The following is a 27,520-nucleotide window of genomic DNA, read 5'->3' on the forward strand; positions in this document are numbered from 1 at the left end:
AACCCTTAAAAATAATATTTAATATCAAAATTTAATAATTTTTAAAATTAATATATTAGAATATCGTGTTATATATTATCCCTATCAGGTGTCAATGCCGTTTAGGTGCAACATAACTTTATGCTAACCAATAAATTTGAGAAGACCCGACAATCGTTGAGGAAAGTCACCACTTACCACTCGTAAAATGTGACCTTGCATTGAGATTTCTTAGCTTCATGAGCAGCAAGTCAGAACAAATTGGTTCGATCTGGTTGACCACTTGATGAAGTATCTAAATTTTTACTAAATTTTCTACGAAAAGTTTTATTTAAAAAAAATTCAAAACTAAAATTAATTAACCCACAAATATTTATTTTAAATAATAATACGGCTTTGAGTTTTTTCTGCACATGTTGAAGCTGGAATCCTCCCATCAAGTCAAATAAAATTGTTATAAATACATTTTTTATGATTTAATTTTTCTTTGTAAATAATTATTTTATTTATTTCATTTTATTTTTATTTTTAGGGTAAATAAACATTTTTAAAGTATATCAATAATTTGCACAATAACTTAAGGAAATCATTTTAAAATTAATGTATCAAGGGTAAAATGAAATTAAATCTATTGTGCATAATCAAACTCTAGAGCCTGATCTTGAATTTTTAAAATTAGCTCTACAAAATAAAAGAATATTTTAATGACAAGAAATAGATATAAGATAAGGCTAAAAGAAATTTTTTATGGCGATTTGTTTGTATTTATTTTAAAAATGTTTCTTAGTTAAAAACACATGTTTATATAATAATAAGATAAGTTAAAAAGAAAACTTAAAAATTATCTTAATGTTTTTTATAAAAAAAATTAAAAAAAAAATAACTTAGCTAATACTCAACCTTAGCTAATAATGATCCAAAAGATTTTTTAGTAGTCAATGATCCAAAAGATTTTGAGTGTGGCTATTGGCTATACGAAGATAAGATTTATAAGATTTTTTTTATGTCTTGTTTTTTTAATTCCAATCTTCACGGGGCACGGAGGAGCCATAGCCAAAAAGCGACCCAAAAAATTTCGAAAATTTCATTGAAGTATTTAAAAAAGTTTTACATACTTTTTCATAAACATCATCATGAATCATCATATGGCCACTCCGAATTCTTGGGTCTCAACATAAGCTTCGAACACTTTCTAGAATTAAAAGCAAAGAATTTAATTTTTACAAATGAAATATGGTTCATAGAAAATATCTGCCTCAAAACTTGAGAATCAGAGTGAAAAATTTTAGATTTTTATTATGAAGACACTGTCGTTTCCTACTTCGCAACATAAGACAGCATGGAGAATATTGCGCGTTTATCTGAATTCTTTTCTTGTGCATTTTCCTATTCAAGCTTTCATAACATTTCTTTCAAGAAAGAGGGAACACATATTAAACTTCTTTGCGGTGCATACCCCGTGGCAAGAGGGTAAAAATCATTAGCTGCGACAGAAGATTTTACATTATATATTTCTGGAAATGTATAATATAAAGTAGAGTACAGTTCATTTTGGGTTCCTAACAGAAAAATACGATTCTCATTTTCGTCCCTTACAAAAAAAAAAATCAACTTTTGGTTCCTTTACAATTTCAGTTCTTTGAAAATGTGATCCCTCGTAAATTCAATAAATACACAATTTAGTCTTTAAAAAAGGACTAATATAGGTATTTTTTTTATGAGGGACGAAAGTGGAGAATATGATTTTTTTGTTAGAGACCCAAAATGAACTTCATTCTATAAAGTATAAAATTATTTTATTTTTTTCAGAAAAATATCAACTGAAATTGCGCACTCCCATTGATCCATTATATCTACTGCTATAGTACTATAAATTTTTCACCCTGGGCATGTAATGTCATTTGCTACATTGAACAAAGATTGGACAACATACGTCACAAAACCACAGATTAGCTATTGCCTCACTAATGAACGTGTTTATCTTTACTCCACTCTTATGCGTTTTGCACATTTTTGCTTGGTTTTCTTTCAGAAAACTGTTGAGAACACCCTTAGACACATCACACATGATATCCACCTCTTTACATATTTTGAAGACGCTTATTTCATTAACTGTTGTAAGAATAATGCACAAGTACATTACTTATGATAAAAAAATAAAATAAAATCATCCACTTATGTATTTTTAAGAAAAATACCCATTGAATTATAACGCACAATGTAACATCAATTTCTCATTAAATTCAATGTTTAGCTCATAGAACATAATAAAGCAAACAGGCTATAGAACATAATAAAGTCCTATAGCCGCTAGAATTTTGCGAATTGGCATATATGAACACTACAATTATTAACAGCATCCCATAAGACTACATTGGTAGAGTATTTCTCCCGCCACAAGACAATATCTTTTTTTCAATTCAAGAATTTTGCTTACCTCGCTCAAGAAGCCTTTATGTTCGAAAAGAAAAATGGTATCTGGAATCACCAGTAATGTTCAAGTAAATAAAATAAATGACATTTACTAATTAATAATTGGGGTTATGCCGATTCCCAATCCTCTAACAAGGTGTTGATCCTATAGGATTCTGCAGTGTTCGAATTCCATCTGATCTCTTATACTTCTAGATATGACGTTTTAATTAATCACAAACATTACTCTAGCCTTAGAACTAAGAACTACCTAAACTCCCTTATTACCGGGGTTTCTTTTTTTTTTGTGGGGGTTTAAAACTTCCTAATTAAGTTATATTCCAGATAATCAGGTAACAATTCCATTTCCTTACATCTCTGAAAGAAAAGGGTAAGGGAAATGAATTACGCAGCATTCCTTCAAACCAATGAAGAAAGCAACCTATTACAACAGGAGGCTTGAGTTTAGCTCAAAGCAAATGAAATTCATAGCCTGCACCACAGCATCACAACCCCAAAACCTAGAAAACCTTTTCATACAGCAATGATCCTCCAACATAATTCAAAGAAGTTCTTGAAAACAAAGGAAACAGGTCTCTCAGCTCATTCCCTCCGTTCTCTCTCTCTTTTAGAATGTGCATTGTCCTTCTCCATGCTATAATGAGACGATCTACTCGGAGATTCATGCCTTCTGTGCTTGTGATGTTTCGAGTGTTTTTTTCTTCCGCTGCTTTTTTCTCGAGAAGACCCTTTTTTTCTCTCTTTTGACCTTGAACTGTGTCGATCTCTTTCATCATCACTGGATGAATTATGCCTCCTATGTCGATGATGCCTGGAGCGTTTTCTGCTCCTTTCCTCTTCTGAACTGCTGTTATAGTCTTGGCTTCGGATTAAAGGTGATTTAATTTTCCTGTCATCTCCACAATTCTCCCCATTAGACTTACTCGATTTACTGTCAGTAATACTAGTTCCCTTGGTTTTGATACTACTACCACTATTATCCAGCACATTTCCATAAATGGTGTCACCTTTCGAGGGTCCACCTTCATGAGCAATGAACTGATCATATGGCAAATCATGATTTAATGACATCCCACTGTTATTTTCACCCTTCATGTTGTCAGTTCTTGTATTTTCATTAATTTCTTTCTGAGGAGCAGCACTCCTGGACTTTTGTGTAGGGTAAGGTGCATCAGGAGGAACCTCAAGCCCTAGTTCCCTGCCCAATGATTCCAGAAAGTCACCAGCAATCAAACGGCTCAATGCTGTATTAGCTACTTCAGCTTTCTTTTCTTGATTCTCCACTCTCTTAAAATTAGGGTCTTCCCCTTCATCTTCTGAATCATCAGAGAAAATAGCCTGCAGATGTATGAATTTGTCATAGGTATCCATCGTATAAGATGTGCATGTGATAAATAAGCGTAAGAATTAACTAAAATAGATTTCCGTGTATCAATACGTGCTCAGTTATGAGATTAACCAAAATAAATGTTATGTCAAAATGCACCCCCAAGTATTTACGGTCAGAGACAAAAATGGCATAAAAAAAATGTATAAGATAAGCTTTGGCAAGGACAAAAGCAAGAAATGGTTTCACATGAAAGTATTAACCATAAGTAAGATCATTGGAGAAGGTTAGAAATAGGGTGTTACCTTGTATAGGTCAACCGGTCTTTCAATATTTTCAACTTCCACATCCCCTTCAGTTTCATTTTCAGCAATACTTTTGGTTATGTCTTTATTAGCAGATTGTTGCAAAGGTAATATGTCTTTCTTCGCGTTAACAAGCTCTTCCACTTTGGCACCTTTGACTGAATCTGATGTAAAAATTAATGAATCCATCTTACTCCTAATCCGTGGAGCAGGCGCAGGCTACAAAGAGCAAGAATATGTCTAATCTTTAAACGTTCTTTGGAAGTTCAGAACATAATTAAAATACTGAACATAAAAATTGAAAAATGTTCCCCAAAGCAAACAAGAAAATCAATATAAGAATGACTTCAAATGTAGCAGGCTACTTGAAGTACCTTCCCCATATAAGGATCGGTGAGATCAAAGCGTTTGCAGAGAAGAGGTGAAGGACGCCATTGAAACTCTTCCCTCTTAGGAAACATTTTCTTCACCATGAAATCTTCAGTTTGCAGGTCCTTCTTTGGCTGTTTGCAAAGGATACGTCAAATAACTTAAGCCAAAGCTACAGGGAATGAAACAAAAGGAACATCACCTTAGGCATACCTCTACTGAACCAGAAGTAAACTGCATAACACCACCTGTGGTGAAATCCATGGAAGATGGAATCAAAGGCTTGCTTCCACTGCCCTGTTTTCTCTTTTGTATTGCCTCAGCTGCAGCCTCAAAATATAGTCTCTCCCGAGCACGAGCAGCTTCTGACATATCACTAGCTAAACTAGAAATTGTAGTGCGTAATCCCCCTTCATACTTCTCCTTGAGAAACTGCTCAAATCTTGCTTGCTTTGCAGGATCATCTTTGAAAGGCTTTTCAACATCTGGCAACTCACTCTGGGTCAAAAATAAGGAAATAAAGATGAGCAAATAAGCAAGTTTTTTTGGGTTATAATAGAAGATTTACAGCCTGGGGAAGGAAGAGGGGTCTCTCCACGAGGGAAAGGACAAAACCACATGATATGTTCTGGTGGGATTCATAGTTCATACACAACCCAGCATAACCCCAATCCTAACGGAATGAGCAGCGACCATTGTGCCAAAAGCGAGGCCAATAAAGGTTCAGTTGTATCCTTATTGTTAAAATTCCATGGAAAGTAATCCAAAAATCACGTCAAAGGAATTGTTTGAGTTGAAGCCACAGTATGGTCGGCCAACCAAACTACTAGAAGCAAAATAGAGATATTCTCAAATAATCTAATTAGGAATTTAAAGCAGAAAGATTATGCTACTTACAAATGATGCAGACATAGTAAATGTATCTGTGAGATTATACTGAAGATGAACATCTGTAGAAACAACCAATGAGGATGGATCTTGGGAGCTTCTTTCTAGAGGATTTTCCCCTAGGATCTGGCCTCGGCTTTCAGCTGTCAGCTTCTGCACACCTGGAGGCATTTTTCCATCCAACTGTCGCCTAGTTTGATCATTGCATTTCTGTTGTGCCTCCCACAGTTTCCTTGCATAATAATCGTGGCCAGTTCCTCCAGAAAGAAAATTAAACAACGGATTCGATTTATTCTTTTCTCGAGATAGATCCTCGTATACTTTACCACATTTAGCTACCAGATTTGCAACCCCCTCAATTAATAGTTTTAAGTTGCTATCCTCAGGAGGATGAACATCCGGTGGAGGGACCTCATAGTTCTTGCGGCTAATCTCAAGAGGTCCAGAAAATGCATGGCGGGGCACAAAATCATTGGGAATCAGAGGAGGCTCAAATCTGATAATCAATTTATACAATTATTGTTAAAAAAATGATCATATTAAGTACAAAATAAGCAAAGGAATAAAAAAGAAAAATAGGCATATATAGACCACATAGGCCAAAAAAGTGTTAAAAATATTATCCAGATATTAGATTCTAGATGCCCCAAGCATTATTATCAACTCAAATCACAGCCATTACATTAGAAATGTGAAACAGTAAAAGATATAATAATTTTTTTTTAAAAAGAACAAACCATATCAGTATAATATTTTGGCAATAAACTACTTCAGTAACCTTTCCATTTTATAGTCAGAATTGGATGCAACTCTAAAACCAGGCAGATTACCCTGGTCCTTCTGATCTTTCTTTTTCGGATATTCCAAGCTCAACGTTGAAGGTTCCTCAACTTCTTGAACGTAGGCATCTTCGAATTCGTAACCTAAAAAAAAAAATTAAGCTATAAGAATTTTACCTTGTGCCTGTGTTTTTTTTTCACATTTTTACAGGAGGATATTGTTGTAAATATAGAATGAATAATTGTGTAATTATAATAGATTTGTTTTTCCCTTCTATTAGACAGATTATGATAGGACAGGTTATAGGAAAGATAACAGATCTGATTTGCTTATTTGTTTCCCTAGAATCAGCTCTTTATTAAGAAAATAATTATTCATATTAGTCTATATATTGTGAACATTTGTACACGAAAATTGAAATAAATAATATTCAGATTCAGATTTCCAAATTTCAACTTAATATCAGAGCTCCTGATATGGGAGACTCTTGCTTCCGGAAAACCCTAGACTGCTTTCATTGTGGCCTCCAAATTTTATCAGCCTTATTCCATCAGATCTTATATCCTATCATGCATAAATGAGTCCTAAGTTAAACCATTTTCAATCTTAATATAAAAGAGTGAACTACTAACCAGTGGCATAGACATCCTCATCCTCAGTATCAAGTTCCTCAAGTGCTCCAATGCCGAAACCAGGGGTAGCCTTTCCTGCTGATGAATTGAAGCTGAGAGTTAAATCAACTTGGGGTAGGATATTGTGATAACAGATTACAGAAATCAGCTAACGGCAAATCGGATCACGGATTATCATATATTCAGTTTTAAGTATCTTACACTTCAAACCAAAAAGACTATCTCTTGAAGAAAAGTTTTTGCTATACCCAGGTCCCATCTTGCTGGATAAACGTGATCTTTTTTTCTCTGTAAAAAAAGGGAGAATACAGTTAAATGTCAATTTCCAGCAACCACAACTGCAGGTGCCACATGCATAAAACATACCTCTAAACTCAGGAGCATGCTTATAAGGATCAAAACCTAATCCATACAGGTCTTGCTTTGGGTTGAGTACATAAACCTGAAGCAAAGATATATGTGAGACATATGCCCGTTATCTATACAGATATATTAAGTAACAGCTAAAACATGAAACAATTTCTAAATTGGGTTACAATAATTAAGACAAAGTTTGTGTGTTGTGTTGAGAAATGAGAGATATAGATAAACTCACAAAACCCACTGTTGGACTGAAAATTTGTATAATGCATATCATGCTAATAGCACTCACATTAATTCAAGATTGTGTTGTATCCATGCTCATAGCACTCACATTAATTCAAGATTGTGTTGTATACCAACCAAAAATCTTAAAATTAACATTAATTTAGTTTTCAAAAAGATATTGAAATATCAACCATTTGATCATGTACTTATTCTGTTTAAGTTTTCCAAAATTTGGCATGCAGAACCAATATTATAAGTGCTTGCCATTAAAGGGTAGGACTAATAGAAATTATTTTCTATCATAGATATTGAGTAGTGTAAGAGTCAAAATGATCCCCACCAAACTTTCAAAGCAATAAAGGAAAAGTACTCATGCCAAAATACATGTTGAAATTCAATGATATGATTATATGAATAAATACCCCACCTTTACTCTAAGGAATGATTTAAATCATTCGACAGAGTTAAGTCTAAGGACTAAGCAAATTTTTGGGTGTGCTTTTGGACAGGTATAAATCACATCACAAATCACAATCCCCAAGAATCACATTGGGAAGGGACAAAACATTCAAACATACTATAAGAAGATTATCATATAAGAAATCTATAACATTTATATAGGAAATAGGAATAATAGGGTAATTTCTCACCGGTGTGCTCTTAGAAGATGGAACATCATCATTCAAAGGCTGCTGAGTAAAATTTTCAATATCACCCTTGATAGGCTCAGACTCGGTAATTTTCGTTTTTGGATCATCTGAAGAAAATGCTAAGAAAGCTCTCCGAGCCTGTCTTCTGGCATCTGTACCGACAGTAAAATTACATGAACTGAGATATCATTGCATGGAAGCCTAGTAAATTACACAGCAATCTGACAATAACATAGACAGAAGAAAATTTTATATTAGCTTCATTAAAATACTTTCTGGGTATGAAAAAAATAAAAGAAAACAAATAGCTTATATAATCTTTACCAAAAAATCTCAATTGGCAAAGCCTGACTGAAGTATTACAAAAGGGTGTACTGTAGGGAGGGGAAAAAAAGAATGTCGAGCTCTTAAACATGCACAGCTAGCAACTCTAAAAACTCTGCCAAAAAGCCCATAATATCAAATGAGGAAAGTACCAGGCCCATTCCCAATCATAAAAAGGTAAAATCACTAATACTAGACAGAAGAAAGAGGATATAGTAAAGAGGACAAGATGTATGGTAAAAGAATAAAATATAAATTAAAAGATCATCATTCAAAGTGCATTTGCATCCCATAGAAAATCAGTGTATGTAGTTACTTAGATTATATATATATATATATATATATATAAAATTCTCCATTAAACCCCGACTAACAAGGGCAGAGTGAGGGCAATTCTTGTACGCAGTGTTACCCTTGCATAATTGCAAAGAGGTTGTTTTCTAGATTAATACACTAATATCATTATAAATTTAAACTAAACTTCTTTCCTCTTGTATATGTGCTGAAAGCATATACATAACCAAAATCACAAATACTTATTGAATCTCAGAAAATTATAAATATATCAAAATTATTATCAAATGCAATAAGAGAGAGGAGGGAAAAGGAATCTGGACCCAAGTCCAGCAACAAACTGACTTGAAACAACCATGTGATCCTGTAATTTTACTCAGAAGAAGGATAAACAGAAACCTGATTTCTACAACCCAAGTTGATAATTAAAAAGGGCGTAAAACTTAAGAGTACCCTTCCTTACAAATCAATTTATGTTTGATGAATTTGTATCAGAAGGCTAACTAGGAATAAAATGGAATGCAAGAAAATAAATCACAAAATAGGCAATAGGATGCCATACCATAGAGTGCATCAGCATGAGAATCCTTGATTGAGCGACCACGACTCCACCCCATCTTCAAGAGCAATTTTACCCCTTAAAAACAACACGAAGGAGGTAAGAGATAAAGTATTCTTAGGGCAGATGCTATTCGAATTTAGTGGAACATACCAACAGACTCTGTGGCTGGAATAACTATTTCATCAGGAGCAGGTCCAGGAATTATGGATGGCCTACAATGAGAAAGAAAAACACAAACAAGCTATGAAGTTCATCACGGTTACAAAAACAAAAAGAACAAAGAAAAAAAGGCAAAATACAGAGAATAAAAAAAGGCTATGAAATTGTCTTTTGCTTTATTGAAAGAAAAAAAAAAGAACCATAACAAAATTTGATTCACATAAATAAGATCAGTAATTACCAAAAGTGTAGAATGATAGCTCGGTTAAAATAAGCATCCATGCTAACATATCCAGATTGATAAAAATAGAGAATAAAGACACATGAAGAGGGAGTATTTTCATTAAAGGAAGGAAAATGTTAAATCAGGCTACATCATGGAAACAAGTCACAAGGACAAATACATGAAAATTTCAAGCTTCTACATTCTTTTAATTCAGAAGATAAGCCACCCCATCAAATTTCAAGGAAACAGAAGTTCAAACATTATACTCTCACTATTTCCACAAAGAGAGAAAAGAATTTCGAAAAGTTAAGCTTTTGTTTAATTTTTCGGTAACCATGATAAATGATAAGTAACCCTACCATTTTATTACAATCATAGCAACTGTTTGGATTAAAATCCAAAAACGCATCCACAGATAACTAACATGTGTTATTTCCTTTTCCTCATTTTTTTCCCTTTGACTGAAGAAGGAAGAATATTATAGAAAGAGAAAATATCCTTTAACAAAATAGAGTTTAAAATAAAAAAGAAGCACAGAGAAGAAATCAATATGCAGAGCTCTCCAATTCCTTGAATATTTATGAGAGAAATTCCCCCCAAAAAAATTACCATGGATCAAGCGCCAAAAAGATACTGAATGGTAGACCATGGCCCACACATAAAAAATGCCATCATTAAGTTTTATGAATTGTGATAATTTGCATGTAAAAACCTCACATCATAATGTACAGACTAGAATTCCAAAAAGAAGCATGAATATTTTAAATTTCATTTGTTTTGTATGATATTACTATGGGCAATGAAGTCTTTAAAAAAAAGCACCATGATCATAAGAAAATTTATGTATTTTTCTTTAAATACAAAATTTAGCTGACATGGGCACATCATAGGACCATAATAAACAATTACAGAAACAAAATGCACCTTTGTTTCTGTTCCTTCTCAGCTTGTTTGCGAGCAATTTCAGCAGCTGTAAAACCAAATGTGTCAAACTGAGAAGATGTCCCCAAAAACTGACCTTCCAATTCCTACAGCACATGCAAAGGGTTGGTTAAAACACAAGGAATAAAAAAACTAGATCTACTAACAAATACTGAAGCCCCAGCCACCAATTGAGTAAGCAAGCTATGAACTTGACTTCATCCACATCATTGAAATGTTATGGTTGGGTTAATGATAGTATCACCATTTTTTGCAACATGGTTTTTTTAAGACTCCTTTAGACAAGCATAGAAGAGTATAGCCCTATCCCAAAAGTATGATAATATAAAATGTGAAATACATAAAGCTCCCCTTGAAGTATTACAAATATCACCCCCTCTCCCCCATTCCCTATAGAAAAAGAAAAATTACAAGAAACTTCCATGTTTAGATTCTAACAGAACAAACTTTCCCTTACTTGAGAATTTTAATATAACAAACACTCCTTTATGTTCTTCTCCAAGGATATGCTTCTTACTTTATCCATTTCTACCGGTTATTTGTAATATTTCAAAATCTCAAGGAGGTATGTGTATCTTGCTCTAATATTAGTATTAATAAAGTTTCACACCAAAAGACATTGAAAATGGCATACAATACAGAAGCATAAAATGAATTAGAAAATCTTGTTTAAAAAAGGGCTTCTAAATAGTATTTACAGATAGATTCTGTTTGAAATGGTTCTAGAGTACAAATTGGAATCTACTTAGTATCACTTCTCTACATACATCTATTATGCCTTAGAAATGAGCATATAATGGGAGGAATCTCAGCATATAATAGTGCCTTAGAAATGAGCATATATGTATAAATATGTTGAAAATCATGAACACACACTTATACTGTTACAGACTACAGTATTATTAAACATACAGCTTTCTCATCTTCGTCTAGAAAATTCAAAATGTTCTGCTCTTTGAATTCAGCTCTGCTCTTCCTGGATGATTTAAAAGACTGAGGTGCCCACCCTGCACATTCATTCATAAAGTTAACACCCACCAACTACAAAAAATCCAATCTATATCAGGAGCATTATAATTCCCTAATGAACTTATACCTTCCTTTGTGCCCACAGTATTATAATAACCAGCAGAAAAACCTCCAGTAAATGCTCCATGGAATCTTCTCCGCCCTTCATCATCTCTAACCTGGAGATGGTGAAATGAAAATTGTTGTGAAGTTAAGACACAGGAGGCATTAGTTAAGGCATGCCAAAATATTCTCTTTTTTTAATAGGGTCTTTGACAACAAATTCAATCATCAAGGCCAATGACCAACATTTATAATTTATTGTCAACCGCATATACCAGACTGGTTAACATATACAGAAGTAGCCACTGACATTTCCTTGAATAGTGTCAAAAACAGATCCGAAGTCGAAATTTTAATTTAAAACATAAATGCACTATACAACCACAAGTAACATTCACAAAAGAACTACTATGGCGCAGAAAAATAAAAAGTAATAAGGTGGGAGCAGATCCTCTCATGTCTAATTTTCACATGACCATGTCATATGATGAATGATGAACCTCAGCCGTTCAATGATATAATAAGCTACACTTCGATGTTCAAACTAATACCCCAGTAGTTTTTTTTTTTTCAATTCTTTTTTATATATAAATTACAAATAGTAAACATTAAATACTCCTAGAGTTGATCGCAGAAACAGTACGCACCTCCTCAATGAACCCGCAACAGAATTTACTCAATACAGTACAATTAACTTTAATTGCGAATTCACATTAAACAAAACAAACACTTTCTTATTTCCATATGCATTCAAAATTTCTGGAAACTCTACAACCAAAATTAAGATGGATACTGAGCGCCACGTACAGTTTCATGCGTGTATAACAAAATTTCTAAAAAACGGTGGAAAGAGTAAACGCTAACCTCTTGCTTCCAAGCAGGGAGGGTTCGGAGGTTACCGGAGGACTCGGCAATAGCCTTCTTTTTGCGGCTGGTTAACTCTTCCTCGCGCTCTATCGGCGTTCCGAAGAAAACAAAATCGTCTTCGTCTGACTCCATTTATCTCCACTGATTGGTGAAATTAGAAGATTGTTATGGCCCAATCCGAACCGTATCAATCAAAGAAGAAATTAGGGTTTTCAGAAGCTGGCCTTCAGTGTGCAAAATCCATTGATTTGCAGAGCGAGAGCGACGATGGTTGAAGAAGATTTTGCACGTGTTGGGGACGTAGATGAAATATGACGTAGCACGTGTTGGGAACCTAATAAGGTCGAGATTTGATCAACCCCGATGTTAAGACACAGCTTATACTTTTATTTTATTTTTTATATACTATGTAATAAGATTTTAAGAATAATAAACTAAATGTGGATCTTTTAAAATATATTTTTCTCAACCAAAATAAATAAATATACATATATAAAGGAGAAGAATTCATTTACAAATTTTTTTTATAATTTTTTATAAATTACACTATGTATTTCCATAAATATGTACTTTCAGGAGTACATATTATAGTTTGTAAACAAAGAATTTGTAAATATAACTCTCTCTATGTATATTTGTAATTAAATAATATGATATAAATTTTATTTATTTTATTTGCCAAAAAAAACTAAATTTTTTATAATTTATCTTTAATCTTAAAAAAATAAGTCTTAACCTAATCCCAAATACATATGTAGTTTAAATTTAAGAACTGAAATTTGATACATTAACTTCAAAATAGGTTTTGAACGTGCATAATATAAACATTTTGGGAAATAACTATAAAGAAATATATGATCTATGCCTTTTCATAAAAAGAAAATCATTTGATTGGTTGCATCTAATGGAACATGCCATTTCTCTTATATTATTTAGTTTTTTGCATTTGTACCGTCATTGTTCCGTATTTACATTTTAGACCAATTTGCATTTTCAAATTTTTTTTGAAGATAGTCAAAATACTATTGTTCTTCCTAAAATTTGTTATTAAGAGATCAAATTCTTCTCAACCCTTATGAAAGGGATTGTCAACTCTAGAATTACGATCAAACATATCTTGATCTTGAGTATGAATCATATTTCACATTCAGATGATATTTTTTGTTGGTGGAACCACATATAAAGCCAACAGGGTTCTAGGATCGCAAAGGCCTGATACTTTTATGGGCTTCTAACTTACTTTATTTTATTTTTTCTTAATATTTTTGAGTTTAGATTCTTGAATAATTGCCGTTGTTAAAATTTCTAATCATATTTATATTCTCCTTTAAATTGAGTGTTGTAACGAGTGCACTAAAGGAAATATAGTGCATATTGCTGAACGTAATCCACGTTAGATGAAACGATAAATTTGTATATCCATTTTTCTTCCCTTACTCTCTTTTTTAATTTCAATAGTATGTGTATGATTGTTTCAGTTCCAACGATATATAGTTAAGTTTAAATCCTTATTTGCATTATCTTTTCTGTAATATATTTGCTTTATATATCACATTTCACTTGTTAAAGTACTATTTTTTTTTTTTGAGATACAAAGGAAAACTAAAAAAAAAAAATTAAAAAGACCTGGAGGTCATGACCCCCATTTGATTATTATAGATCAAAGACTCACACTCTAGTGATGGACTAAAGAAAATCTTGACGTTCGCATCAGGACTCAAGTGATGCTTTGTAATCCAGTCTGCTATTTTACACCCCTAATACTTTTGCCATTAATTTGCAATGAAATGTTATACAAGACGGAAGCGATAGTTCTTAATTTTTAAAATCCTTACATAGATATGATAAGCATATTAACAGTTTTTTTTTTCTATTTTACATTGCCAAGTTACATGTAAGAAAAAAGTTTATACTTTTGTTATCAAAAAAAAAAAAAGTTTATACTTTATAGAGTAAAAAAAAAAAGGTAGAACAGGAATGTTAATTCTATTTATATAACCTTCTATTAAGTTGTAAAATCAGCACACAACGCGCTCCATGACAGCGCATGGTTGAAGCGAATTCATTGATGCACTTCAAGTAGTGTGGGACCCTGTCGGTTGCCGTAACTGCATGTCAGCAAGAAATATTTCTCTTACTTTGTGAAATCAGGTTTAAAGTTTCTAATGAGATAAAATCCTATACATACAGGCGAGAAAGAGATTAAAAAAAGATAACGAAAGTGTTTCTTTTGGTTCTCAACCAAAAATAGAGAATCCATTTTAATTCTTTATAAACAAAAAAATAATCACATTAGTTCTTTTTAAGGACTAACGTGAGTTTTTTTTGAATTTCAGAGTAATTATAATTTTAAAAAACTAAAATTTCAAAAGAATCATAAGTCAATTTTTTTCTAAGGGATTAAAATAAATTCTGTATTTTTTGTTGAGGATCCGAAATAATATTTATTCAAAAAATTAGATATCTTACATTTTTATATGAGTTCGTTTTTTCTGCAGTCAATGTAAATAAGTTATCTACTTTGAGCTTAAAACGATGTTTGGGCTGAAATCAAAGTATTTTTCTAATTATAATTTATTTTTTCTAATTATAATTTATTTCAGGATTATAATAGTCTTTCTCATCATAATTTTTTAATTTTTCAATACAAACAACGTCGTTTTAATAATGAATGTAGATAACTTATCTACATTCACTTAGAAACATTAAATCTTTTTTATATGGGTCTGCTTTTTCTACGGTCAATGTAGATAACTTATCTACATTGAGCCCAAAACGACGTCGTTTTGATGCGGAAATCAATGTATTTTTGTAAGTATAATTTATTTTAGGGTTATAATAGTCTTTTTCATTATAATTTTTTAATGTTTTAACTCAAAACGACGTCGTTTTGAAAGCGAACGTAGACAACTTATATACATTCACTTTAGAAACATTAAGTGTCTGTTTGGATCCCCTCTTTTTTAAGCCAGGAGCTACTTATAAGCATAAGCTAGGCAAAACAGGTTTTGGGAAAAGCTCTTATAACGAAAAGCTCTTTTTTGGGAAAAACATTAAGTGTCTGTTTGGATCCTCTTATTTTTAAGCTAGAAGCTACTTATAAGCTAAAGCTAAAAAAAAGAGCTTAAAAAAATAAGCTAAAAGCTGTTTGGAAATTACATAAAAGTTTTAGCTTAAAAATTACTTAAAAGCACATATTTCAAGAAAATTATCTTTCTCTCTATCTTTATCACTCTTCATTTAAAAAAAAGCACACAATTCAAGAAAAACAGATAAGAGCTTAAAAAAAAAGCTCCTCCTAGGAGCTTTTAATTTTCAGCTTTTTTCTTCATTATAAAAAAAAGAGCTTTTCGTTGTAAGAGTTTTTCCCAAAATCTGTTTGGCCTAGCTTATGCTTATAAGTAGCTTCTAGCTTAAAAATAAGAGGATCCAAACAGGCACTAAAAAAACTGAAAACTAAAAGCTCCTAGGATGAGCTTTTTTTTTTAGCTCTTATCTGTTTTTCTTGAATTGTGTATTTTTTTAAGATGAAGAGTGATAAAGATTGAGAGAGAGATAATTTTCTTGAAATATGTGCTTTTAAGTAATTTTTAAGCTAAAATTTTTATGTAATTTTCAAACAGCTTTTAGCTTCTTTTTTTAAGCTCTCTTTTTTAGCTTTAGCTTATAAGTAGCTTCTAGCTTAAAAATAAGAGTATCCAAACAGGCTCTAAAGCCTTTTTATATATGTGTAAAAGATAATTTTAACACTTAAACTTTAAACTCATTTATAAATGAGTCATATTTTCGCTCCTTCTCCTTTTCCAACTTGGATATTTAGCTTCTCGGTAAATATATGAATTTGCTCTTTCCTTCTTCCTTCTACATCTCTTCTGGATCTAAATTTTCCTTGTGTTAATTCATGCATGTGTTTGCTTGTTCATTTGCTCTTTATTTTTACCGATTAGTAATAGAAGTTTTATATTAGATTTATAAAGTTAATAAGAGTTTTACATATGATTATCATTTCTTGGTTAGTAGTTATTTATTTCTATTGAGTGGTCAAAAATCGTTAGTTAAGTTTTAAGATGTTATTAATCTTAGGGCATGTTTGGTGCATAGTATAGGATAAGGCCTGATAGTATAAGACCTAATAATATAAGGCCTGATTGTATAAGACCTGATTGAATTTTAATACTATCAAGCGTTTGGCACGGTATTGTATAAAATAATATATTGTATAAGAAAATATCATCTAGTATTTGGTAATGCACTGTATAATACTATATATGATAAAAACAAATATTTTTAATAAAAATATCCTTTAATAAAGAATTTATATAATTCTTCAAAAAATGTCATATGATATTAATTTTTATAAAAATTTATTGATCAGTGTGTCCAAATATATAAATTAATTTTTATAAAAATAAAAATATTCAATATTTTAAAAATTAATATATTGAAAAATAAATTTTATTTTAATAGATTAATATTAAAATAATATATTAATTTTTGAGAATTACATTGGTCAACGATGCTAATACATCAATCTCTTATCAGGTCTTATCCCTCACCCTTAGGCCGGATTAAGTTATACATCGTTTTGATGTATTAAGGGATTATGCTGTATAAGCTTATACTCTACGGTGGTCACACCAAACAACTAAAAATGTCATAACGTATAGTATAAGCTTATACTATCATGCCTTATACGTCACACCAAACAGGCCCTTATGTTAAAGGAGATAGGTTATCTTATGTCATAGAGACAAATATATGGGTCCCACCCCCTGAAAAAATAAAGAAAAAGAAAAAGGTTGCATAATTATCAAAGAGTGTGCAGGAGAAAAAATTAGTCTCATGTAACATGAGAATAATTTGTCCCTAAGTTTTATATTAGATACATAAAATTAAAAAGAAAATGACAAATGATTATTTTTTTGTCTTTGATTATTTGTTTCTAGTAAGGATTTAATATTTATAAATGAGAAATTTTATGATATTCATGAAGTTAAAAAAAATATTACAAATGATTATTTGTTTATATTAAGTGCATGTTTGGGAGCTCTTATTTTTAGTTTTATTCTCCTTATAAATAGAAATTTAGTCAAACGTAATTTTATTTTTTTTTGGTAAAAACCAAACATAATTCTACAAAAGCTCACATTACAAAAAAGAATTTTTTTTATAATAAAGAAAAAATTTAATAGCTAAAAGCTCTCAAGATGAGCTTTTTTAATATGCACGTCAGCATTTTTTAGTTCTCATATTTATTTTCAATTATACCCTTATTTTGAATTTTTATTTATAAAATTTATCATTTATCCTAATAGTTTACCTTAATAACATAGGGGTAGGATATTGTAACAATCAATTAGTGTTACTACCAATCAATTTTACCGTTAGATCGATTATGTGGATCCAACGGTTATATTTATTTCCATCTTTGTATGGTTATGATTCCCCATATTTAATTTGAAAGCATTAAATATGTGAAATTATAACCATACAAAGGTAAAAATAAATATAGATATTAGATATGGGGAATCATTACCATATAAATATAACCGTTGGATCAACATAATCGATCTAACGGTGAAATTGATTGGTAGTAACACTAATTGGTTGTTACAATATCCTTTCCCAATAACATAAATCATTTCATTTTTCTCCTTTCAAAACTTTAAGAACAATTTTATACAATTACCAGATAATTTTAACTTTACTTTTTCAGTTTTTTTGTGTGGATTGATCTGGATAAATTACATAGGCCCATGAGATTCAAGGCCTAGACAGGGCCCAAGAGGCTAGGAGTGTCAATATAGGTTTTGACACGCGGGTTGTAACATTCGGGCGCTGACGAAGGCGATGAGTGATTGCCGGTGCGAAAGGGCATGGACAAGGAGCGGCTCCGGCAGGCTTCTAGGGACGGGGGTAAATGAATGAATCGAATCAACACCCGAAAGAGATGGATTCCAGAGACTGTGTTGGTATGGGACAGTACAGTTTGGGATAGCTTATAAGAATTAATTAGTATTACCTATACTAACAAAATGCATCTGCTTTTCGGTAGCCCGGAACAGAAGAACTCCATAGTTAAGCGTGCTTGACTTAGAGCAATTCTGGGATGGGAGACCTCCTGGGAAGTTTTCCCGGGAAGTGTGCGAGTGAGGACAAAGCACGCTGAAAAATCTTGTGTTAGTGTGTGAGGACAGTCGTTGATTCTTGCAAGTTGTCAGGCGTTACACGGGTCGACCCGCAAAAAAATTTGTGTCGTGTTCGTGTTGGGAAAAATGACACGTAAAAAATCTGTGTCGTGTTCGTGTTGATGTATTTGTGTTCGTGTCACCTGTATTTTTTTAAAATTATTTTTTTTAATTTTTTATTATTATTATTTTTTAATTTTTTTAATATCGATCCATTAAAAAAAAATTGTCAATTACCATTTTGACCCCTATTTTGCGTGTTATTCGTGTCGTGTCGTGTCAACCCGCAAAAAATTCCTGTCGTGTCAGTGTTGAAGATTTTGACACGAATAAAAATTCGTGTCGTGTTACTGTTGATGTATTCGTGTCGTGTCGAATTCGTGTCGTGTCGACCCGTTCTGACATCCCTACAAGAGGCACAATGGCCTCATAAAGCGAGATGCAGGCATTGCGTAGATTATCCTGAGTCGCCTTATATAACTTAAAAGCTAAGGAAAGACTCTGTAACAGGCTGAGACCCACCGCGCATAAAGACCAACGCAAGTAAGACAGCTCCAGCTTGCCACCACTCTAAGAAGACAAACAAATATATAGACTTATAGCCATAAAGGCACCAGCTGAGACAGACAAATCTACAGCCCATAACAAACCAATAAAAATGCTTGTCGCTTACCAAAGGTGGCATAAAGTTTGCTATAAATATAAAGGGTACGAGCCCAGGTATGATCATCTGATTCCCACTAAATATAACATAAATCTAGCATTGACTTGAGCGTCGAAGTGTCTTTGCAGGTACCCCATCATTTGTTCCCATCATGCCAGCAATATTCTTCAACATTGACATACATAGTAAGCGTCTTAAGCCCACGAAGTACCATTTACAGCCCAAAGACTTCATCTTTCAACCGTGTATGATTTAGGCCAATCCATATTGGACTGGTCTGATAATGGATTAAGCTCTCTTTTTTAACTGTAACTTAAAAGTAGATTTTAACTTAAAAAAAAAAATGTCTAACAAGCTATAACTAGTTAACAATTATAAATGACATTTCATATATATATATATATGGATACGTTAGTCTATCAACTTTTTTTTTCGTCTACCTTTACCTACCACTCTCCAACACTGTTATATCAGAATTTCAAGGGGAGAGAGAAAAATAAAAGTTAGTTGAGATTTTGATCTAACAATATTTTAAAATAATAGACAAAGATAGATAGAAAAAAAAGTAGACAGAACAACATATATATATATATATATATATATATATATATATATATATATAGAGAGAGAGAGGGGTAGGATATTCATACTACCAATTTTTTCTACTACCACTCCACTACCACTTTAATCACCATTGGATTCAAAAGTTTTTTTTTTTTCTCTCTTTATTCAACTTTTCCTCTAATCCAATGATAATTAAAGTGGTAGTAGAAAAAATGGGGAGTAAGAATATCCTAACTCATATATATATATATATATATATATATATATATATATATATATATATATATATTCATGAATTTAAGAAGAATTTTAGGGATGACTATTACTTAATTGAGTCATTATTTGTCTTTATTGAGTGCCTAACAATATAAATTTATGAGTTTTTCTTCTCTCATGTCATATGAGATAGCATCTCTCATATTATAGACACAACAAGTGGTGGACCCACCACTTGTTAAGAATCTAAAAAATAAAAAAGGATAGCACAAATTTCAATGCTTTATAACGTGGGATAGCAATTTCCAACAATATGAAAAAATAATTTTTCTAAATTTATTCACGTTAAAATACGCGGAGTACAAAAAATCGTGAATAACTATTACTTGGATTATTTATTCTTAAAAAACATCTATTATTTTTATTAAAGAAATTTTTGTCCATTAAATAAAATGTAATGATTCACTTCTCTAAATATTGTTTCTTAATACTATGCATATTTTTATTTTTATTTTTTTGGTATCAGATCATCCTGAATTAATATAATTTGAGCATTATTTAATCCAAAATAGAGACTCAAACTCGAAACCTCTAATTAAGAAAACAAACTCCTTATTATTTAAACCAATGATTGTTGATATTCTTTCTTAACAAGCACTGATATTGATTATTTCAAATTTTTATGAATAAGAATTAAGTAATATAAAAAAAACAGATTATGCTTTTTTTTTTAAACCCTAGCACTAGGAAGTCACAGCCTCGACTAATAAAAATAAAGCCAAATTGACCTCTCTTTCACTTTACATTTTCTCTATTTACAATATCAGGTTTTGTGTATAAATACAAGTTCATAAAATAATAAACTAGAACGAGAATATTATTCCTATTTCATAGCTTGGTAGGACTAAAAATACAAGAACTTAAATAAATATTATATAATTTAGTATATCTTATACGAGAAAATTATTTCTCCTGTCATAGTAGGTAATTTTATCTTCACAACTTCAAAATTAAGTCATTTTAAGAGTTAAGTAAATTAATGAGAGGTGTTTTCATAATCTTTTTATTTCTTTATTATATAAATTTTATCAAAACACTACTCATTAATTTTTATATCCCTCAAAATTACGTAGTTTTAGAGTTAGAGGAGATAACTTTATCTCCTATTACAGGAGAAACGATAAACCCATCTTATATATTATAAAATGAAATTCAATTTGATATAAACTTCATAAATATTCCAAATAAGCAAATACAAAAATTTATCTTTTGTTCCCCTTTTAAATCGAATTTATATATATAGCATTTTTGGTAAGATAAACCAAGGCCAAAAAGATAAATCACCAATCGTACAAAAATTTGTATAACTTATATAAACTTCATAAATATCTCAAATAAGCAAATACAAAAATTTATTTTTTGTTCCTGATTTAAACCGTATCTAGCGATATTGACTGTACTATCCTTTTTAAAGAATAATATACTTGAATGTCACGGAGTGCAAATATTTTTCCAAACTGCCACACCACCAGCTACTATGAACGGAATACATGTCACTTTTTTAGTGGCTGAAAAAGCCTTACAGGCCTGGTTGGTGTTGATTTCCCATGTGTCAATAAAATGGCTATAATAGCAAATGTTCCAGCGACTAAGGACACCAAAGTACCTAAGATAGCTACTTTGGTGCAACAGGCCTTGCAAGGCTTTTTTAGTTACTAGAAGAGTGACACGTGTCTCGTCTATAATAGTTAAGAATCTCAACAACTACGGTGCCAAGACAATTTGTAAATTTTTTTGCATCTCGTACTTATATAGCTTTTTTGGTAAGAGAAATCGGAAAAAAATTTAGTACTCCTGCCCTCACATAGTCCTTCCATTGAATGAATAACACTTGTATATTTTTTTTTAATTCTTTTCTCTCTTCTCTTTCCTGAGTAATTATCATGTTTTCATTGGTTTGGATCACTAAAAGATTAATGCTGCAGGAGCACCAAAAGTCTTCTTAGAGAAACCAAGGCCGAAAAGACAAATCACCAATCATACGAGCCTAGCAGCATGTGGTTAACCGATCTTATGAAGCTCTTAGGTAACAGCTTCAACGTAGCATCTTCTGGAGCTGTAGTATTCGCTAAGACACAACACATGAAAAAATTGCACTTCACAATCTTTGTCAATAACACTCAAGATATCATATAGTATATTCTCATGATTTTGGAATCCTTCGAGCCACTTCTGGATCAAATGGACTGTTTAAAAGGAATTATTCTCATAACCAACATGACAAAATGTTCATCCCAAGCAAGCTAGAAAATAGAGACCCGCTACGTGACTTGTAAGACAGTCAGCAATACGCATCATCCTATAACGCCGTCGATCAGTATTTAGTTTGACTCTAAGTAGGGAAAGTATTTGTCATTTTAAATGACATAAAGTTATATCATTTTAAAAGAGATAGATACAAAATAATATTTAAAAAAAAAAACCACTACTTTCTCCTCCATGATTTTTATTTCTTGTGTCTATCTTTATCTTAAAATGACATAACTTATGTCATTTAAAATGACAAATACCAAACCCCAAAAACATATAGTACTTTTTCTTAGCTATTTTTTTTTTATTTCTTTTATAATTTTTGTTATGGTTATGACCCTGCGCTTTATGAAAATAATGGTGCTTATATTAGATTATGCAATATTTGAAAACTTTTCAGTTAAATAAACACCTATCAATACAAATATTAGAATTTATTATAAAAAATATAAAACATAATCGTATAGTTATTAGAAATACAATCCCATAAATTTGTAAAATGAGATTTTTAAAAAACAATTATCATTCCAACTTTTTAAACTATTAAATACAAAAAAAAAGGGGAGCATCTTTAACGTATGCCTTAAAAACTTGTTATTTTTATTCTTTAGTAACAAAACCCAAAAAATAAAAATAAAAAAACGTTTCTAATTCTATTCAGTTACGAATTCAGCCCACGACGCGCATCATGAGAGCGCGTGGCGGAAGCCCAACTCGTCAACGCGCTTTGGGCAGTGTGGGTTGCCCTAATCGCATACGAGCGAGAACTGGTTCTCTTATCCTGTGAAACCATCTTCATAAATTCATATATCATATCAGCCATGTCTTCGCTCCTTCTCTTCCTCATCGTCTTCCTGCAACTCGGATCTTCAATCGGTTGACTCGTCATCCGATCCGTGTTCACAGATTCGCCTTCATCTCTCTTCCCGGTAAATCGGTGAGTTCGCTCTTCTTTCTTCCTTTTTCTTCGTTCCCTTTCAGATCTGCGATTTCCTTCTCCCTATTCATGCATATATTTGTGCGTTAATTGTTCCTTTCATTCGATTTTAGGTTGAACCATGGAGCCCATGGACATCGTTGGCAAATCAAAGGAAGATGCTTCGCTTCCTAAAGGTTTTATTATTATTACTATTATTTATTTTTTCTCTGTTTGTGAATTTGATTGCATAGTTATTCAGTAGGATATTCATGTCGAGTTCTCTGGAATCAATTTGTTGCCCGCATATGTGAATTTTGTTTCTCTCTGGAAATTGCTTCTTAAATAGGACCAGAAGAATGAAAAATAAATAAAATAAATGTCTGAAATCCCTCTTGAATTTTCATTTGAAAATGCTGAATATGATTTTGAAGCAAGCTAAATGACTTGATATGCACTCCAAGTGAATTATAATCAATACAGAAGTTATGTTTATGGTTGATAACTAGACATTAGCAATTCGGCATAGCATATCATATATAGCAAGACATAGATGACCATTTCTCACTAGACAACCAAGAGGAAGAAGACATGTGCTTATTTAATTCCTCCCCTAGTGGTATTAGTTTACTTTCGTTTGCTGCTTTTTCAGCTGTTAGTTTCTTGCGTAGAACTGGTTTGTAGTTTAGTTTTTTGGCCGTATGGCCTTTAGTCTACCCAAAAAAAAAAGGAGGGACTTTGTCTATGTGTGTGCTAATAGTACAAAGTTCATGAAGTTAATTAAGACTTCTATATCTAGCTATATGGTTCAGATCAGTGCCTTACTAAAAATGGCACGAAGTCCCTTTTTTATTTTATACCCACGTTAAACTTTTAACATTCCATGAAAGGAGTATTTTAAAATCGTGAATTATGATTGGAAAACATACACTTTTGCCACTTTTTTAATTATTGTTCATTAGAAGACACTGACTGTCACTGTTCTTTTGAATAGGTTTAATTGATAAAATATTGCTAAATAATAGTCAAGAGTGGTATTTGATTCTTTTAATTTTGATGGCGCTTGAAACTCTGTTTTCTTTTTGTTGTTAATGCATCATTATTTTCATTGCTTACTGAAGCCCTGATTCTTTGGCAGCAACCATGACAAAAATTATTAAAGAGATGTTACCCCCAGATGTTCGTGTTGCAAGAGATGCTCAAGATCTATTGATTGAGTGTTGTGTAGGTCAGAATTTTACCTATGACGATTTTATTGCCAGTATATTGTGTTGGATTTATTGGCTTATTTCTTTTAGTTCAAGGTTTTATGTACAGTCTAAATTCTAGCGTGCATATCAGTTGCACAAAAATTGATGAACATGCTATTTCCATCCTGTTATGTCTGTTAACAGCCAAGCTTTTTCCGTAGATTATAATTAAAATGGTCATCATGATATTTGTTTACATTTTCTCCTTAGCTATATAATTTGTTATTGACACATGGTTCTTTTCTCTTCCTTATGGCTAGTTTAGGATCAAATACTAGGAATAATGACCCAACCCTAACATACCATATGGTCAATATATATATATATATATATATATATATATATATATGTATGTATATAAATACCATATGGTCTATAAATGACCAGAATCTACTGTTTAATAATATCTTCGTTTATAATCATTTTTTAACTCGCATCTATTTATTTTTAATATCTGAACGTGTCATAATTACATTGTTTTCTTTTGTATCTCTCTATATTATGGGCATGCAAAAATTGTGTTTCATTGCTTATATTCTTAGTTTAGTCCTGGTACTAAATAAGGTTTTGTTGGTTATTTGTCATTCTAGAGTTTATAAACCTTGTCTCGTCAGAGTCCAATGAAGTCTGTAACAGAGAGGACAAACGGACGATTGCACCTGAGCATGTATTGAAGGCTCTAGAGGTATTTGTCCACCCTTCATATCTAAGTTCTGCATGTGGATCGTGCCCAATTTATATTTGAGTGTTCATATGGCACCATACAATTATATTGAGCCGTGTTGGTGTTATATTTGGCTGTGAGATATTTCTTAATGATGCATTTTAAGGATGCTGCGTTGAAAGGATATGGATTAATTATTAAATAATTATTAATAGTTTTTTCCTCTCTCTACAAAAACTGATGTGCAAGGTATTTTTGCCGGTATAGTCAAAATCGAAACCACAATCAATTCATTGCGTTCTAATATGTAATGAGACTGGTGCACAACTTTCCAACACCTGAAATTGAAATACCAAGTACCTGATTAGGCTGTCCTTTGTTGATTACAGATTTATTACTTGTCCTTACTACATGTTGTCTCCTGCTTCCCAGTCAATAAAATGTGTGCACTCATAAGATATTACCTCATCGTGGAGCCAAAATAGTTGTTGCCATTTTTTTTATTTTATTAAGTAACTACATGGTTTCGTGCAAACTGCTGGTATTTGATCATAGCAGTATGTCTGTTTTCTATATATATATTGTGTGTATATTTTAGCCTTTAGAAATGGCTTAATTAAAGAAAATTCATTTCATTTAAAATGAATTCTCTTTAACCCTAAAGTTAAAGTATTCCAAACACAGCATAGGTTTGTTTTTTAAACATATGTATATGAGATTGTCAAGAACGGGTTAATTGGATTTTTTTAAACATGCTTAATATTGATTTTTGTTTATTGATTTAAACATTTTTCTCCCAGGTTCTTGGATTTGGTGAGTACATTGAAGAAGTTTATGCAGCGTATGAACAGCACAAGAATGAGACCATGGTAATTTTTAATATTAATGTTTCATATGCATGTTGAATACTTGAGAGGTATAATACAACTTAGCATAATCACTCTCTTTTAAACCTCACCCCTCGTCCCCCAAATTGTTTTTGTGGGTGAACTCTTACCAAAAAGTAAAAGTAAAATAACTATGAAAATGTGGAGTGCTCCCTCAGATGAACCATCTTTAGTTGTTTATCTGAGCATCTTGAACAATCTTAGTGGAAGCTGAATTTTTGTTTTCAAACTGGGGTCAGACAAAACATGTACTATCTTGGGGGAGCACCTGCAAGCCTCATTGATGGTCATCTCCCCAAATTAGTCAGGGTTCCTATCTAACCCCCTTGGTAGAGATACCTTGGGAAATGGTATCCTATATGTAAATACCCTGGACAGAGAGCTTAATCGGCTGGTAATCTGACTATGCTTTCCACTCCTTTTCTCTCCACCGGGTGTTTTCAGCATGCTGTTTGAGGGCATGGCCTGCGCTGAGTTTGGCTGTTAAAATTGAAATCTGTTGCAAGTCTACAAGCATAGAATGACAATAAAAATTACTAAGGAATTGTAAGAGATTTCAATTTAACAGCTAAACTCATCGCAGACCATGTTCTCAAACAGCATGCTGAAAACACACAGTGGAGAGGAAAGGAGTGGAAAGCATAGTCAGATTACCAGCCCATTAAGCTCTTTCCAGGGTATTTACCTATAGGATACCATTTCCAAAGGTCTATCTGGAAAAGAGAAACTATTTTCTGATTGAGTTTGTTATCTTCCAGCACGACACTCTAAAAAGTGGTAAATGGAGCAATGGAGCTGAGATGACCGAGGAAGAAGCATTAGCAGAGCAACAAAGGATGTTTGCAGAGGCACGTGCGAGGATGAACGGCGGGGCCATTTCTTCCAAGCAGCCAGATGCTGACCAAAGTTTAGATAGCTAACGTTAGGACCTTTACTATATACTGAAGCATAGGAAATCACCTCTGACTCCTGTCTGTGCTTCTAATGAGCTCGATTGTGTACAAAATCCATTCACTGGATCGCTGGCCTATGTGGATGTGCTCTCAATTTGTATTTTAGCAATGAATCCTTATATGTAAGTCAATGTAATTAGTGAGAGTTCATGAAAACCCTCCTTTGCTTAGAATTACTTGTAATTAGTTCATTTACATTCTGTATCTTCTACATAGTATCAGCTCCTAGCTTGATTCTGACTGTAGCGACTATATTAGATTGTAACAAGTTATGAAATATTTAGAAACAACGGTGTTCTGTTTGTTTCTGTTCCATTGGTGAATATGGGAAATCTTTAAAAACAGCTCGAAAAGCAGTATACTGAGGCATGTCATTTCAACCTCGCTCAGCCGCCCTTATGCAAGATGAATCTTAACTAGAGGACTGGCTTTACATGGAAATTATTTCCGCAGATAACTTATTCACGGATATATCCCTTTCAAGTTCTCATGTGAATAAAGGGAGAGAATAT

At 32.2% G+C, this 27,520-nt stretch overlaps 2 protein-coding genes across 3 annotated transcripts; one reads left to right on the forward strand and one right to left on the reverse strand.

The window, feature by feature from the left end:
- Positions 1-2,361: 2,361 nt before the first annotated feature.
- LOC133308561 (G patch domain-containing protein TGH) lies at positions 2,362-12,675 on the reverse strand. 2 transcript variants are annotated; one of them, XM_061509191.1, is made up of 16 exons: positions 12,394-12,675; positions 11,555-11,645; positions 11,371-11,465; positions 10,441-10,544; positions 9,282-9,343; positions 9,132-9,206; positions 7,952-8,103; positions 7,080-7,155; positions 6,915-7,001; positions 6,714-6,791; positions 6,080-6,224; positions 5,311-5,797; positions 4,627-4,911; positions 4,419-4,547; positions 4,045-4,263; positions 2,362-3,750 (listed from the first exon to the last, which is right to left on the reverse strand). In XM_061509191.1, exons 1-16 carry the CDS (start codon positions 12,526-12,528, stop codon positions 2,995-2,997), a joined length of 2,976 nt encoding a protein of 991 aa, XP_061365175.1. In that variant the 5' UTR covers positions 12,529-12,675; the 3' UTR covers positions 2,362-2,994. The 2 variants fall into 2 exon arrangements, with proteins under 2 accessions (XP_061365175.1, XP_061365176.1); XM_061509192.1 differs by lacking the exon at positions 6,915-7,001 and having other exon boundaries at positions 6,714-6,788.
- Positions 12,676-23,108: 10,433 nt separating this feature from the next.
- On the forward strand, positions 23,109-27,310 carry LOC133308565 (protein Dr1 homolog). Its single transcript, XM_061509197.1, has 6 exons — positions 23,109-23,275; positions 23,389-23,451; positions 24,393-24,482; positions 25,095-25,189; positions 25,969-26,037; positions 26,814-27,310. The coding sequence occupies exons 2-6, from the start codon at positions 23,397-23,399 to the stop codon at positions 26,973-26,975; spliced, it is 471 nt and encodes a 156-aa protein (XP_061365181.1). The 5' UTR covers positions 23,109-23,275; positions 23,389-23,396; the 3' UTR covers positions 26,976-27,310.
- The last annotated feature ends 210 nt before the right edge of the window (positions 27,311-27,520 follow it).

This window comes from Gastrolobium bilobum, unplaced genomic scaffold (genome assembly GCF_033153095.1).
Source record: "Gastrolobium bilobum isolate Gb01-03AN ecotype WA unplaced genomic scaffold, APGP_CSIRO_Gbil_v1 utg18308, whole genome shotgun sequence".
Classification (NCBI taxonomy): domain Eukaryota; kingdom Viridiplantae; phylum Streptophyta; class Magnoliopsida; order Fabales; family Fabaceae; genus Gastrolobium; species Gastrolobium bilobum.